The 17,483-nt window shown below is 43.1% G+C and overlaps 1 protein-coding gene across 1 annotated transcript in view; it reads left to right on the top strand.

Annotated features, from left to right (window-relative positions):
• NDST4 (N-deacetylase and N-sulfotransferase 4) overlaps positions 1 to 17,483 on the top strand; it is a 108,084-nt gene that overhangs the window by 57,751 nt on the left and 32,850 nt on the right. The window contains exons 5-6 of the mRNA XM_061443328.1: positions 4,893 to 5,078; positions 6,742 to 6,870. Of these exons, the coding sequence (XP_061299312.1) occupies positions 4,893 to 5,078; positions 6,742 to 6,870 (315 nt within the window). The remainder of the gene's footprint in view (positions 1 to 4,892; positions 5,079 to 6,741; positions 6,871 to 17,483) is intronic.

Below are 17,483 nucleotides of genomic sequence, written 5' to 3' on the forward strand. Positions count from 1 at the left end.
CATATACAAAACAAATTTATTTGGAACTTGCCTAGTAGCCCTCCTTGGCTTCAATCACCTGTTTATAAACCAACTACTGATGCACATCAGCACTTCCTCTGCCTAAAAGGAAGCACTTCCTCTTCCCTTCCTTTTGACCTGCCCCAACCACAAAGAAATAGGCTTTTAATATACCAGTTAAATACCAAGAATATGAAGACCAGTGACCACATAGCAAAGGCAAAGTATTTACATGTGATGAAAAGAAAGTCGCATTTGTCCCATCAGTAATATCTGTAGTTAATGCTGGGAAGGAGATATGCCCACTAGAGATTGCTTCTAAAAATGTTTTGTGAATTGTCTGCATATATGTAGAATAACGCCATACTTTGCAGGCAGGATGAAATTTTTTCTGCCTAACCTTAAGATCCTTCTGAAATAGTCCATCTTCATTAGTACTTTTGTCCTTATCAAGAGTGTGCTCTGACAGCATATCTCTAAGACTGCCTTTACCTTCCAGATTCATTTGGTACTGGAGGCATGCAGAGTCTTATGTGTTTCTGAGCCATGTAAATCTTCCACCATGCTGGAAGATTTTTTCATTTCACATCATCAGAAACTTAAAATCTTAAATCCCAACATTTTCCCTGTCCCTTGGTAGTCTGCTGCTGTGCAAAGCATGCCTAGAACAGGAGTCATGGTGATATCTGGGAGGCTTCTTTGTAAGACTAGTGACAAGCTGGCTTTTCCCATGTTCCTGTCAATCCTGGATCTGACACCAGAAAGCCTGTTTTGTTAAGAGCCCTTGTACTGTCTCCTATGTGAAAGCAAATACCAACAACATACAGAGCCCCCTTATCTCAATAGCAACCACATGTTTGCTGAACCATCTTGTCTAGCTTAGAGAGCTTTTCAACACATTTTTAAAGATTAAAACTGATTTAAAAGGAATTGAAGGCTGTAATATTTATTCAATAAAAATTACCCAGAAATGTAACCCTTGAGAACAAAAAACATACGTCCATAAAGGATAAAATACAGCATTTTTGTGAGTGTTGACAAGCAAGAAAGTAGCAAATTTATTTACCAAATGAGAGAAACTTTAAAAAGTATTTTAAACAGAGTAACACAGTATTTCTTATAGGAAATCTCACCCATGTGCATCAATATTAGAAATAAATTCCAGTACTAAAATATGCAACGCTTATACAAAGCTTTTAACTTCAGAAGGTAACATCTTAAAAAGTACTGCATTTACTCTACCCCCTGCTGTTGGACAAAATCAAAAGGTTTAGCAAACTTGTCTGAGTTTGTATTGGTAACTCTTTCATCTAATAAAAGTCTTTACACCAAGGGAAATCCTGCAGTTCAACTGGCTGTGGGAAAAGATCTACATTAGTCATGAGATTTAAGAAATTAAAATCATAGAATCACGGAAGTGTAAAAGGTTGCTGTTTAATTCTTTCTCTGACAATGGCCAATACTAGATATTTCTGTAAAACAGCAACCCTTAAGAACAAGAATGCCAGTTGTGTTATAACAGGTAGAGGTTTTGTTTCCTTTTATTTCTCTCTGCATTTCAACAAGGACTTGGCGCAATCAGAAGCTGGGGGTTTTGCGTCAGACAAGTTCCTGGTAATATAGTCAGTCTTACACAGATTGCTTTTTATTCACATTTCCAACATGCGCTCACAGAAAAACTGCTACAGGAATGCAAGCTTGCTTATTGAGGATATATCTCCTTCTGGAGAGCAGTGCTCATTCTGCATTACCTGTCCTTTCCCTACCAGAGGGGTTTTTCACAAATGCAAAAGCACGCACAGCACATGCTGACTCATGGCAATCACAGCTCATTGCTGTACAAACAAGAAAGAGGTCAAAAGAGGTTAGGAGTGTCAAGCAAATCTTCACTTGCTTGAACCAAGCTGATAATTAAGAGAGAGAAGCAGTCTTGGCAGATTACCTCAGCCATTTAGATCACCTGTAGGAGTACCAGTCCTACTTATGGGAACTTTGGAGGGAGCAAAGATGAGCCAGGCTGCCTTGGCAGGACTATGAGTTTCCAATTCCAGCTTCTCTGGTTTGGGTGCATCAGCATGACTGCTGCTGGCCAGAAGTGTGGCCACATGCAGGCATCAGAAGAAGACTGCTTTGAGTGGGTTTTAGTCTGATCCACCTACCACAATCTCACCGGTGCCTGAGGGCATGAGGGGTACTCATGAAGAGCATACTCTACTCTGTCTAGCCCTTAAAAGAAGGCAGGTTGTATGCTCCCAGACTGCAGAACAAAACAAACCAATGCATGGGAAGTAGAGACAACTTGGGGAATTTCCTGCCAAAAAAATGCAATAACTTGAACTTGTCCAATACACTGCTGCAGCTTCAGCTTACGCTGTCATTTAAATCAGAATTGAAAGTCTCTTCATACACAAGTGAAATGGGAATACAAATTTAGGCTGTCCAAAATCAGTGGCTCTGTGGTCCCAGCTTAAGCATGTAAAGGAACATACATAATACTGCTGCTTTCATTGCCAGAATGGTTCAGAAATTTTCCAAAGTAGACAAACACATGCACAGAACTTTTGAAATTTAAAAAAAAAAGTCCTTAGTGTAAAATCTTGTTATAAATTATTCAGTAGAATAGATAAGAAAATATACTTTGTATAGGCATCTCCCTTTCTGCTCAGTGGCTTAGATTCCAATGTACACTCCTCCTGTAACACATTAGGTCTCAATCGCAAACTAAATTTAATAACAAAATGAGCGGAAGAAAGGAGGGAAAGCAACACAAATCACTAAAAGAGGACACGAAATATTTCATTTACCCGAGTAAACTGAACACAGAACTGACCAAAGAAAATCTGATTATTTGGTAGTTGTTTCTTCTTAAGGTCACATTGAGTATTTGAGTGACTGACACGGATTTGTATGCTGAACTATGTAGTGTGCAAGTGTTATTCAGAGGCTAATTAGCCCTTTCTATTAAGAACTTATGAAAAGGTGCCTTAATTTATTTGTGAATGGCAGATTACCCTGTCACCATTCTGTTGCTATGGCAATACCAGCAGCAAAAAAGGAAGTAGAAAACCAGGATTTTTCATGTTTTGGTCCATGCAATACAGACATGTCATTCAGAGCAGTGTTCATTCTCTAGCTCAGAACACATCTGCCTTACATTATGTGTCTGTATACTTCCTCACATAGGGTTGGTGAAGGTTTGGAGATTCCAGTTAATACAGTATACTTCAGTTAGCACAGTGTATTTGACAACATGACCATCATCAGTTACTTGGGCAGAGTAATAAGTAGCTAGATTTGTCAGAAACTTTTAGATACAGTTTTTTCTTTTGTACATGTTCATAGAAAAACAATAGAGAAAAGAGTGATTAACACTTCTCATTTCACTGTTAAACTGACTCACGCCTTTCAGGCAGTTAACAACATTAATAAGCAGAAATTACATTTTGTTCTCAGTAAATTAAAAATCATGAGTTTGGGTGTCTTTTTTTTTTTTTCAAGATCAGGCAGTAACCTAAGATATTTACGAATAAGGAACAGATAATTTTAAGTGGTTGCATTATGTGGTGAACAAACAAGTGTGGCTTACAGGTTTAACTTTATTTTTGTCAAAGAACTACAATGCTTTCCTTGCAAAATACTTGAAGATGCCCAGCAGCACCTGCTGTTCCTGGAATTAAAGTAATCAGTGGTTCTTGGATAATGTGGGCAAGAGGAAGGACAGAAAAAAACATAAAAAATCATAATCTCTCATTTTTGCTATTTCCTTCTGAACATCAATTTTACATGAATAGGAAACAGCTGATTTATCCTGTAGTACTGGGGGTAAAATCAGTTAACACCCAAAGTGTAGGAAGGGATCCTGCAAGACCCACAGCTGTGGGACACTCTTGCAACCTGGAAATGCTGTGAGAAAGTGGAAAAGTGGACGGGACCTGCTGGAAACCAGCCTTGGCAGAAGAGGCAGACTGTAATCATCCTTCATGCCAGTAGCTGGTGACAGACACTGGATGCATCTCTGAACAGTCACTCAGCTCAATTAAACTAATTACCTGATTTTCATAAGAAGCTTACACTTGAAATACTCTGCTCACTTTTAAATATATCCTGGTCTATAGATGTAGTTATCAGCCCTCATCATCAGATGGGGTTTTTCAGAGAGCCCACACTGAGCAGAACAGGGCAAGAGCAGAAGGGATGAGGAGCAGAACAAAGGCAAGAGAACATCAGCAGTGAACGAAACATGCTCAGCATGCTCACAGTTAAGCTTTTTCCTTAATTCTCTTTGCCCGCACATTAACTGCCTCATTGTGCCATTGGAAGATATTTTCGAGATAACCTATAGATTATATTCATGAGAATGCCCATATTTCCTCAGAAATGGAGCTAAATATTTATGAAATGAAAAACATGTCAGTCAAAGTCCAGCTTCTTTTTTGCTACTATCTTACTACCATAGGTAAAGTATGAGCAGATTCAGAAGCTATGGGGGATCTTTATATATTTATTAATTGAATCAGGAAAGAATCTTGCTTATATTCCAGAAACAGGAAACAAAAAATCCTGTATGTTACTGCAACCATTTTTTCCATTTGTTTACTCCTCTAATGCTGTTTGATACCTTAGTAACAGTATATAATGAACAGGCAGGCAAACCTATCCCATGTAACAGCAACACAACATAATCCGAAAGGATTATTTCTCACTCCACAGACATCGAACTGTGATTCCAGTTCCTTTCATCTCTTTCCCGTTTTTAGCTTGTGCTACATACTAACAGATACAAGTTTGCCCAAGGACAACAGCTTTCCAGCTGTCTGCAGAAAAATAAGCTTTGAATAATTACGTGTTCCTTTTCTGCTCCAAAATTAATTCTTCCCTCTCCTGTGTTGCAGGAGCATGGCATACCAACTGGCATGGGATACGCAGTGGCTCCACACCACTCTGGGGTTTACCCGGTTCACATCCAGCTGTACGAGGCCTGGAAGAAGGTTTGGCACATCCGAGTGACCAGCACAGAAGAATACCCGCATCTGAAGCCTGCACGGTACAGACGGGGCTTCATCCACAGTGGCATCATGGTACACTGCATTTCCATGCTTCATAGCAATAGTACTTTAAGTGACTCAAAATTATGCTATTTTTGCCAAATGTTTCAAGTTTTACAGCAGTCATTAAAATTCTCTGTGACCAAGGATTTGAAAGGATGCAAAATAGTGTATTTATTATGCAGCCACTTAAAAAAATCACACAACTTGGGCAACTGCAAATGTAAACCTCAGAAACTGAATGTACTTAATGTACTTGTAGTTCCATCAACTACCAACTGAGTTATAAATGCATATTTTGAAATTCATTAAACTGCCTGAGACCTATGTTTCAAGCTCTGGATCATCTTTATGCATGGAAGGATTAGGAACCCACCAGCTGGGAAGGAAGGTGAGCAGTTGTGAGCAACCTCCTCCAGCAAGTATAACACTTCTCCAAGGCTGAGAATTCCTTCTGAGCTTTGCCTTGGAAACTCCCAGAGCCAGGGGCCAGAGACGTGATCGACTCTTCCAGACTATCCATTTGTGTGAGAAGGGAAAAGGTTCCTCACATACATGCTACAACTGCATGAAAGGCAGGAAAATGTACAAAATTACTTGGCCTGACTTCCCAATCAGCTGAAGCCCTATAGCTGGTAAAACACAAGAACTGAATATGCATAACTGCAGTCTCAGGATGCTTATAGCCCCGGCTGTCTTGAATATTGCCTATGCATCCAAAGTCAAAATCGTGATTCCCTGAATAAGACAAAAGGAACGTCTCAATCAAAACCAAGAAGTTACTGCACAGAGCCCCATTACTGTTGGAATGGTCTCAAATTCAGCTGTGCATTTACATGTGTATGAAAATGGTCTGCTCAGAGTGGGCTTTTTTTTCCTTTTAACTGAGTAGAAAAATGAAAACACTGACTGGAGGGAAACCAAAGGCCTTCCCCAGGTAAATTATGTCTCTGAGGGGATTAGGCAATACCTGTAAGCCCTGACAGTTGCTGTATTTACTTGACCACAACCCTTTGATAGTACCTGTGTACTAATGTAACCAACCCATCTAGCTGTCCAAGACAAATTTGTTTTCAGAGACAGGCAGCCTCTCAGTTCCTAAGGTGATGGGAAGCTGGCCTGGAGCTGCTTTCACACAAGCATCCCACCATTCCTGTATACATTTCACAAACAGGAATGAGGGCTCAGTATAGTTTCAAGGACTGAGGAAAGTATGAAGCAACGTCTCTTTTGTGGTCTGCAGCCCTGAGTACAAATTCAGTTCATTGTCTCAAGAACAGTAAGATGAGTGGCCTGAGATAGCAAAGATGACCAGGAAGCACTATTTATCTGCAAATAAACCAACCTTGCTGAGGGAAAGAGAGGTTTGGCTTTTTGTTTTCTTCCTCTTGCACAAGCCAGGAAACAAACACAATGAGTTCATGAGCTCAATAAAAAAGTCTGCATGAAACCTCAACATTTGTGTCTCAGCTTTTCAGACCTGGCATCTGGAAATCTCCACATCTGCAGGGCCATGCTTGTTTACCACAAGAACACAGAAGGCCCAGAGGAGACCACAAATAGCCACATCAGAGTACAGAGGCAGAAAGGGTTGCAGCTTTGTTTCCTTGAGTTGATAGAGGGATTTGGGTGGCTGTGCCAAGTTAAGTTTGCAAGAGAAGTTAATGTCACAATGGCGCTGTTATTTTGTTCTCAGGTGCTCCCTCGACAGACCTGTGGCCTTTTCACTCATACTATTTTTTACAAGGAATATCCTGGGGGTCCTCAGGAGCTGGACAAAAGTATCCAAGGAGGTGAACTCTTTCTCACCATTCTCCTGAATCCTGTAGGTACCTTCTTTTGCTATTTTTTGGACAAGGTGACAAATGGGGAGGAGGGAGACAGGGAGGAAGGGAAGGAGATCAGTTTTCTTTGATCTTGTTTGGGAAAAAAAAACCGAGACCACTTGCTCAGAGGTAACAAGCAATTTAAGAGGAAAGGAGTGAAATGTGTTCTGCTAATTTCTAACTACACTTGTACACAACAAGTTACTGGAAAATACAGTAATTTCAGCTCCATCCTGTTTCCCAACCTGAAACCAGGTCCCTATGAGAGAAGAATGCACTGACTTGTTTAACTGAGACTGAAAAAAAAAATGAGGGTAGAAAAAACTCAGTGATTTTATTCTGATTTTCCTTTTTTCCATATGCTTGGGTCTTCAGGCACTCCTAATAGAACTCCATAGAAAGCCCTGGGCTCTGGCCTGATACCATTTCCCCACCACTGGCTCTTCAAAATAGGTTTTGTGAAGCTAAAAAGCACCCAAACAGTACATAACCTTCTAAGGAACTTTTTTGCTTTGCTCAGTGCAGCATTTCTTTTGCTCTGTCAACGTTACATGATCCCTAAACTATATATATGTCTGTATGTGTGCACATGTTAAAAAAACCTATGTATGTACAAGCACCCACATGTATGTGTGTATGTATATATAAGGTTTAATGAAAAGTGTCACAGACTTTATGGATGGCTTTCAGAGCTATCACTCAATTTAGTCGCAGCTAATAAAGCGATCTGAACTGTGCTGTGTTAATATAAACATGTACACACAAATATGACAACATGATGTAGTTGGGCTTATCCAGGATCAAGGAGGAAAGCTAATGCTATATTTTGATATATAAATGCTATACTTTGAAGTTCACTTGATGTGAACAACAGTCTGGTGCCATTTAAAACAGCAGCCTAGAGTTGGAAGGACAAAGGATGAGAACAAAAAAAAAATTATACATCAATTATTTTTTTTCATTGTCCTGACTTCATCCTGTCCCACCCCAACAAGCTGTACCACTCACAAAACACCCTGTGTCTTGACAGGTGGCCTAATTTTTAGTGGTTTTAAATTGCTGTACTCATGGACTTCTCTGCAGAGTTAAAGAAACTTCAGGTGGAGCTGACTCTCAAATCCAGGTCACTTTTATTTAGAGATCTAAATATAGATTTCAGTATTATATAATTAAATGCTTATAGGTGAACTTTGGCTGGGGAGCCAAGTTGGTTTCTGAGTCAAAGATCCAGTGAACTTTAAGAAATGGGACATTTCAATTAGGATTTTTTCAGTACCATACACATAACACCTAATTTGAGAATAAAACCTATCTCTGTTCTTTATCCTGTCTCTCCAAGACCTGCAGTCCTCTCAGGCTGGCTTTTCTTCCCATAGTTTTCTTAAGTGCAACTTGGCTCAACTCTGCCCTGGGATGCTGCTGGAATTTATCCTTACCTTTATCACATTATCATTATCTTTGACGAATAGCTGTGTACCTTTCACTTATCCAATTTTTCCCTCAGTCTTAGGCAGTGCAGCAGTCTGTAGCAGAGTATGTTCTTACTCCACAAGAGATACTTTGAGTAGCCACAATTCCTCAATCACTCACCATGTCTAAGCCTGTAAGCATGCTGACTTCTTTCCCTCCAGCTAGCCTTTTCTCTCATGTCAGGTTTTTCTTCCAGATAGTCACAAGCTCACAATTGCTTATTAGAAATCTCAGCTTTTCAAACTTTTAACCAATTTTGTCCAAATGTTCTTACTAAAGCCAGGCTGAGGCTATGGAGAAGGGTAGCCCTTCAATTAATCTAAAATTTAAAAGCTGCTACTGAACTCTGAACAAAATCAGATAGCCTATGCCATCATTTATTACACTTTCCACAATCCTTTAGCCTGGGTACTCCAGGCAGCTCCCCAGCAGGACCAAGCTCAGAGGGGCTGGAGCACCTTCCTTCTGGGAGCTCTAATAGCTCCAGCTCCTTGTGCCGGCCCCACAGGAGGTTTCCTTCAGACAGGCCCAATTGCTTCTCCCAGAAAAGAGCCAAATAGCTCCGCAGGCAGGTCTTGCAGAGCAGGTGGGTGCTCTTGTTGTCCTGCTGAGCATGGCACAAAGAATGCTTGAGAAAAGCAGCTCTACCATCTGCATTTTAGGTTTCAGGAGTGATGCAGCAGAAACAGGACCTTTCCTAGGAAGGCAATATATAACAGCCAGCAAAGCATGCCAGATTTAATCATGCATCTGTGATGTTCACAACAGTTATCTTCCAAAGAAAAGGGGGGAGGGAGGGGGAAGGGGAAGGAAGATTTTCTTTGATTTTCTTCAGTACATTAAGTCATTGCTTTGACCAAGCTAGGTTCCAATAACTTGAGAGTACAATATATATTATTGGGTGGTACTTGAACAGCTTTTCTACACTGTTAATGTTTTATTCCCCCTTCCCACTTTTACAATTTTCTACCTTTACCTCATCAAACCTGATATTTTACTGAGCTAAGAGACACAAGTGAAATACTGACACATGCTTCCCTAACTCATAGTTAAGCACAAATCTGTTCTAACATAGGTGCTTATTCAAACAGGAAGAAACAATTTAATCCTGTGTGAGCTGAAGTAAGAAATACCACAAAACCCCACCATCATTCAAGTCAGGTTGGCACACTATCCTATGAAATATGCACTGACTGACAACAGTAAAAGCAAAATCTAGCCTTAGATGGAAACTGGTGTGAGTAGGAAACAAAATCATCTACATTCAGACACCCATTTTCTTCTGTTAAATACCAAGTTTGGAAAGCACACAACAAGCAAATGGAAAGACTTCTATTCAGTGTAAGAAAAGGTGGAGTGTTTTGGTGGTTAATTTGAAGAATCTTACAGATCAGTATCTAAAATCTATGGTATCTTCTGAAAAGGATCAATAGAGTGCCAATTCCATTGGCCAATCACAGATTCAGTCAAAAAAAACAGTATGCTTTGAATGCTATGTAGTCTCCCATTTGGCAGCAGTACATACTGCAATAGCAACAAGAAACTTCTCATCTTATAACCCTAGAAGCTTTTCACTCATTAATAAGCTTCCTTAGTATTTAGATACCAACCTGTGCAGTTCTGGGGATTACTGCAAGCAGTCCAACATAAACCAGTGTGTGCTCTCCAAATGGATTATGGAAAAGAACAACTGTCCGGAACGAAAAGGCTTTTTCAAAACCATAATTTAAAATGTTGTTATTGAGTCCTACTGAACAAGATGCCTAATGTAGTCCATGGATAGAAACCATACTCATAAAATCTTAACCAGAACGTGCCATAGCTTCTGTTAATTCTACTGCCATGTAGTTGCACAAGCTCTCCTGCTCACTGGCTCTGGTGTCAAGTGGGTGTGTGCACTCGCCACTGGTATCAGTGTGAGTTCTGTACGCACAAGCTGGGGCAAGGGGAACCCCTTCACACACCCACAGAGCTGCCAGGCTACCATGATAGCTGAAGTGACATACAAATTAGGTGTGTTATTACCATAAAAGATCATATTCCAGAGTCCAAGACTGTGTTAGATATCAACTTATGCAGCTCATTACCTGCCCTGTTGTGTGCAATGCTGTTCACTACCCTGCTTGGTTTGAAAAGCACAGGTGCAACAACAAAAAAAAAGCAACCAAACAAAAGGAGTATCTGGTTTCACAGAACCTTTTCTACAACTAGATGTAGATGGTTTCCCCATAAAAATGAGCTAACTCATAAATAATTGCTAATGCACTTTATAAAACAGAAATAAAGTGAGCTGTGCAGTTCAATGACATTTTCCCAAAGCAGCTAAAGTAAGGGCTGGCTTCCCACACATTGCACAACCGCCTCTTTGTTCCTGGCTTCTCTTTTGTAGGCAGCTGCCTAGTTTCCTCCAAATCAAAACCCTGGACCTGGATTTTGAGAGTGGTTTACTTTAGGGTCTGCTCCCAGGTGTTGCCTTCGCAAGGCGTGGCGACCTGGTTCAGGAACGGCACGGCAACCAACCCCAGGCTGCTCGGGCCATCAGCTCACAGACACCAGTGTGGTGGACGGCAAATGGCGTTTATTACTTCGCAACACAGCGTTATATACTCTGGGTTTACAGCGTCACTTCCGTCTGCTTACATCACAAGCTACATACTATTGGCTATCAAACAGGGGGGACTCTATCTTTCCGTACAGCGCAATATCTTCTGGCCGCCAGGCCCTAACTACCTACATTTCCCCCCTCCCTATGCTTAATAAAACTAGCTGGGTATAACAACAGTATATGGTTGATGCTTTCACACAACATTGAAAACAGTTTCTGCAAGCGGAATATATGCTTGAAATAGGGATGCAGAGCGCATCGGGCAAGGCACGTGAAACAAGTGATAGCAGAGAAAGACAGGGTATAACTGGGGATAGACCAAAAAATTCTGAGTAAGAGCGTTCCTAAAGCAACTGTTGGCGTTCTATGAGCATGATGTTAACCTTTCCCAAGCGGCTTTTGACAAATGACATCAGCTTATTCAATATACAGGGTCCAAAAATCAGTGCTATCAGGATTGTTATAACCGGCCCTATTAGGGTAGATATTAAGGGGGTAAGCCACGGTGAATTGGTGAACCAGGATGTGAACCAATTCTGTTCCGCCTCCCGTTCCCTTCTTCGTTTTTCTAGTCTCTCCCGTAGTTTGGCCATAGTATCTCTCACAATGCCAGTGTGATCGGCATACAGACAACATTCTTCCTTCAGAGCTGCGCATACTCCCCCTTGTTGTAAGAACATTAGGTCTAACCCTCTTCGATTCTGTAGCACGACCTCAGATAACGATCTAAGCGAACTTTCTAATGCACTGATAGATTGTTCTATTCTAGCTAGGTCTTCATCCACTGCCATTCTTAGGGCACTGAATCATTTGTTTTGGTGCACTAAGGATGCTACCCCTGTGCCTACCCCCGCACCTCCCATGATCAGGAGAGTGGCTATTGTTAATGCTGTAAAGGGTTCCCGTTTTGACCGATGGTGTTCTGGAGTGGTTTGTGACTCATAGAAAAATTGTTTGGAATGGTAGAAGATCTTAGGAACTATAGTTACTTGGACACAATATTCTGAGGATTCATCAAATTTGTCTAACGACAGACAGGGTGTAACTCCCATAATGGAGCAAACCCAGTTGGCATTATTGGCCGGTACTAGCCATTGTGCAGGGGTTTTTGACTGTGTCACATTAGCACATAGTTGTTTTTTGTGTTTAGGGACTTTACCTATACATATACCACTTCACGTCACATGTGCTAACGTAATCCCTTGTTTTTCTGTGTTCCAAGCACACTGGGTTGGATTCGTACCATTTACTCGTAAGGGTGCGTCGCTTATTCCTATAGCCTCATAATAGGGTGGTGTTATGCCGTAGCATAGCCAACAATGCTCCGTGAGCTTCGGATTAGTCTCGTTCAGCAGTTGGTAGCTAGCTTGCATCATTTTCCAAAGAGGATTTCTGTCAAAAATATTAACTGTACCTACAGTAGCTGCCGTAAAGCTATATGGTAGGGGTGTAAGAGTCGTCAGGCTAGGTTTCGGCGGAACTGGGAGTTCTGGGTGAAGAATTGGATTAGGTCCTACGGGCTTGGGATCTTGCGGGATTGGCTCTTTTTTTATCAAAATGAGGTCTCCTTTACCGATTCCTGATTGTTTATATCGTACCCCCCAAGTTTTTCCCATTAGCCACCCATGGTCGAGAGGGTTCGTTACATTAATCATAAGATATTGACAGTTTCCCAGTTGGAGTCTCCCACGGGGAGCCAATGCTACTCCTCCACTCCAACCTCGTTTCGGAGGGGTACATCCAGAAGGCCCCCATTGTACTTTCAAAAACCTGTCTGGAGTTTTAGGGACCCAATCTGAGGCTATTGTTTCGCATCCCCAATAGGCACAATAAGGGGTAGTTACAATATCCTTTCCCTGGGTTCAAGCTTGGGCAGAAGTAAAACCCCGCAAGATCTACACACGGGTCTGTAGGTGCTAGCTGACAGAGGGTAACAGTAAAAATGGGGCCTCCTATTGTGATTACACTTTGGACTAGTTGCTGGTCTTCCCACCTAGACAGGGTCCACTTAAAAGGCTGATGGGGGTGGGGTTCTGGTACCGCTTGCGTGGTAGCGACGAGCTGTAAGGCGAAGAGCACACAAAGATGTCACCATCCTTGTCTGCGGGGATCATGTTGCCGTTGCCCGGATTTCATCTGCTCAGGATTTTTGGGTACGGAAGGGATATCTGCAGACTTGTCATCTTCTCTCAGTATCGGAGCGTATGAGTTGCGAGGACGTCCGATGATGTGATCCTGTGGAGAGAAAGACTCAAAGTTTTGTTAGTTTTGTTTCTGAAGGTCTGGTTTAATGGACTTAAGTGGGCACCACTTAATGATTCCATCCTTTTTGACCGCGGCATACCCTCTCCCAGTAAGAACTAGTCTCCACCCTTGTTCCCACTCTCCTAGCTCATTTCTGACTATGATTAACGGACCTTCGTCCATCGCTCGAGTGGCCCAGTGTTTTTGAGTGGGGCTATTCGCCTCTTCCCCCCTGGGAAATTGGTTTAGCGCTAATAAGGCAGTGGCTAGCAAGCGTGCTTGATCTCCCGGGGGAACGGCGCTAGAGAAGCCTTCTGTTTTTGCCAGCACTTCTATTTTAGATTTCAAAGTCTGATTTGCTTGTTCAACTATGGCTTGTCCTGTGCTATTATATGGGATACCTTGTATTAGGGTAATACCCCATTTTTGTGCGAATGCCCGGACTGACGCGGAGACAAAGTTTGGACTGTTGTCCGTTTTGATTTGCTTGGGAATACCAAGCCATGCCATAGCTGTTAACCAATGTTGGATTGTTGCTTTAGAGTTGGTTTTGAGATGTTGTGAGGCTATAATCACTCCGCTGTATGTGTCTACTGTTACCGCTAACCATGCTCGGGGTTTTAATAATTGACAAAGGGTAAAATCTATCTGCCATAGTTTGGAGGCTTTTAGACCTCTGGGATTGATTCCACTGGACCATAGCGGTAATTTCTGACAGTGGGGACATGTGGCCACTATGTGTTTTGCATCAGTGATCGAGATTTCATATTTCTTCGCCAGCGCTTTAGCTCCGATGTGGAGAGACTCGTGCAGTTGACGAGCATCTTTTAGCGTCCACAGTCCTTTCGCTGCAGCATCGGCTTTGTCATTGTCAGTCTGAAAAAACCCTTTGATCGGGTCGTGGCTGTTGACATGGATGACGGATATGGTACCTTTGCGAGACAGAAGTGCTTCTTCCAGCATTAAAGATATTGTGGACGTTGATACACCTGGCCCTGACATGGCCAAGCAAAGCTTGGCTATGAACATTGAGTCAGTCACTATGTTGCGATGCTCTTCTGGAAACAGTCCACACGCCAGGACTATGGCTTGCACTTCTAGCTGTTGTACCGAAAGCGTGAGGTCGGTCATCTTGATGCAATGCCACTTTTTCCCGGACTGCCATACTGCTACTGCGGTAGAAGTTAGGGAGGATGCGTCTGTAAATACTGTTGGTCCTTGTCGAGGGCGGTCTATGATTTTTTGAGGGAGGTCGATGTTGACAACAGCCAGCATTTGAGTCCAGGGGGATTTTGCAGCATACCGGACTTCTCCGCCAAATCCAACGAGAGCTATGGCTAGATACTCTGAAGTCACCACCGATTGATTGGGGAGTTGCTTGCGGAAAGGCAGGTATATTCTGGCAGGCTCAATGCCTAGATGTCTTAGGGCGAGCTTTCTGCCTCTCGTGATGAGATCGCCAAGGCACTTGAGTCCTGGAGAGAACGCACATGATGGTTTTCCTAGGACTATCCATTGTATTGGCTGGGCTTTTTCAGGGGTTCCCCGGGCAAGTGCCCCTACTCCCCCTCCTTTTGTAAAATGCACATATAGGTCAAGCGGGACACCTGGGTTCCATCTGGCGAGCGTGCTTGATAAGGCTTGTTGTTCAATGAAATCAAGAGAGTTCATCGCCTCTGGCGTCAATGTTTTTTGTTCCCAGGGTTTTTTTCCTTTGAGAAGATCGTAGAAGGGGGTCATAATTTCAGGAGGGATCAGGACAACATTACGGAGCCATTGCAGGGATCCCACTAATTGCTGCATGTCATGGAGTGTTTCGATGTTCCGACGGATCTTTATTTTGGGGGGGGTTACGTAAGAGCCTGTGATCCCCATCCCCAAAAAGGTCACACACGGTCCTCTTTTGACTTTTGCATCTGCAATTTCAAATCCATTCCTTTTTAAAGTTGTTGAGACTGCTGTCACTAGGTGGTCCACCTGGTCTTCTGACAGCGCGGTGATTAAGATGTCATCCATGTACTGAATGATAGTTGCAGTCGAATTATCGCGCCAAACTGGTGCCAACGCCCGATCCACTACGATTTGGCAGATAGTAGGGGAATTAATCATTCCTTGAGGCAGTACTTTCCACTGGAAGCGTAGGTTGGGACGTGAACTATTCGGAAAAACTACCGAAAAGGCGAATCGCTCTCTGTCTTCCTCATGCAATGGTATAAAAAAGAAACAGTCTTTAATGTCGAGGACAGCACACGGTTGGCCCTCTGGTATCATAGAATTCATGGGCAGTAATGTTTGGACGGGGCCCATTGGTTGAATCTTCTTATTTACTTCACGCAGGTCATGGAGGAGGCGAAAGCCTTCACTAGTTCATTTGGGTATTACAAAAACAGGAGTATTCCAAGGACTAGTGGACGGCTCTATATGACCTCTCTGCAATTCGCGGTCAACCAGCTCGAGTAGAGCATTCATTCGAGGCTTTGACAGGGGCCACTGCTCGACCCACACCGGGTCGGACGATTTCCATGCCAATTTGATAGGTGGAAGTGGGTATACGGCAGTGGCCCTCACAATAAATTTGTCACCCGGGCTTTCAGAAGGGCCAAAGCATCCCTTCCTAGCAGGGGTGGGACCCCTGACATAACATATGGGAAGAGAGTGATGGTTTTCTCCGGCCCTTGTTCGGTATGAAGTGTGATTGCCACTAATTGAACACTTTTTTGAGCCCAGATTAATCCCCCGACTCCACCCACCATGGGGGCGCCTTCCAATTTCCAATTTTGGGGCCAACTTGTTTCTGGAATGACTGTTACATCTGCTCCAGTGTCAATCAGAAAAGGGACACTAATGGTAGTGTCATCTGTGGTATTATAAAGGGAACAAACTCCCCACACTACTGGTGGGCTGTCGCATTTTACTGCCAGGGCCACCCTAGGGTCTTGTTCCCAAGAAATGGTTGTTGTTGTTCTTGGAGTGTGGATTGATTTGAATGGATCATCGGCTGGGCCACAAAATTGGTCGTTTCTCGTGGGGGCAACGGGTTCGGGAGTGCTTCGCCCCATCCGGGGTTGGCATAATTGGGCCGCCGTATGTCCCAGCTGGGAGAGGACTGTGCGCGGCCCAGTTGCCCTCTCCCCTTCTCGTTTCCCTGACTTTTTGATCTACAGTCTCTAGCAAAATGTCCTTTCTTTCCACAGGCCCAACAAAGTCCTCTTGGTCGACTTTGGCATGAGGGGGGCACCGCGGATGAGTCCCCAAATCGGGGACAATTCGCTCCCACATGGCCCGCCTGGCCGCATTTAAAACATGTCATGACCTCGGCCACCGCAGTGCAGACAGCAACTTGAATCGGGGCTAAATGCTCTTCCCTTGTAACATGTTTGATCATGTCTGCTAGACTTGCTCCCACTGGCAGGGACCGTAAAATCTCTTTGGTTGTAGAATTACATTGCTGGTGTAAACAATCTGCAACAACCGGGCCTTTTGCTACCGCAAGCAGGATTGAAGAATCAACCGCTGCCTGAAGGCGATCTACAAATTGAGTAAAACTCTCGCCTTCATTTTGTTTAATCGTAGACCAAGATGTTGGCGCGGCAATGACTCTAGAGGCAGCGTGAATAGCTTCTCTGGCCGCACGAGTGGTTATCATAACTTCATGGGGCTGCAGGCCTTGGGCCTGTGCTTAGGGGGTGATCATTGTTGGATCTGAGCCCATCAATCGCTGGACATTGGAGCCATGCAGTGGGTGATCTGGCCCGGTCACTTTAGCTAATTGTTTCACACAGTTATTTTCCCATTCTTCCTTAAAAACAATCATCCCTGCCCCATCAAAGATCATTCTACAAGTTTGCTTTATATCAAATGGGAGCATATCACCTACCCCAAAGACACTATCTAAGAGGGTGGACACCATGACAGAGTTAAGTCCTTTATCTGCGATCGCCTTAACAATCGCATGTATATCTTTAGGGTTTACTGGTGAATAAATTCTCTGCCCCCCATTCGTTACTTGGACCGGGTATGCTAGCGTGGTTGAGGGAACACAACCAGCACACTCAGCTTTTATTTCTTCCCAGTTGGTGAATGGGGTGTTTACTTCTTGTGCTTTCGGTTCATTTTGAGTAGAAGTGTTTTGGCTTTTTATTGTATCAACTCTCCTTGCCTCCTCCTCTGAGCTTGAATCAGTTGCGGACCACTCATCCCAGCTGGTATCGGACCCAGAGTCAGAGCTCGACTGGCTAGTTACTTCCGGTTTGCGGTGTCTTTTTGTCGGGCTTCGGCCCTGCCCGCTTCTCC

This window comes from Pezoporus flaviventris, unplaced genomic scaffold (genome assembly GCF_033815535.1).
Source record: "Pezoporus flaviventris isolate CSIRO_AGI_PZ_B2104156 unplaced genomic scaffold, CSIRO_AGI_Pfla_v1 ptg000002l, whole genome shotgun sequence".
Taxonomy (NCBI): domain Eukaryota; kingdom Metazoa; phylum Chordata; class Aves; order Psittaciformes; family Psittacidae; genus Pezoporus; species Pezoporus flaviventris.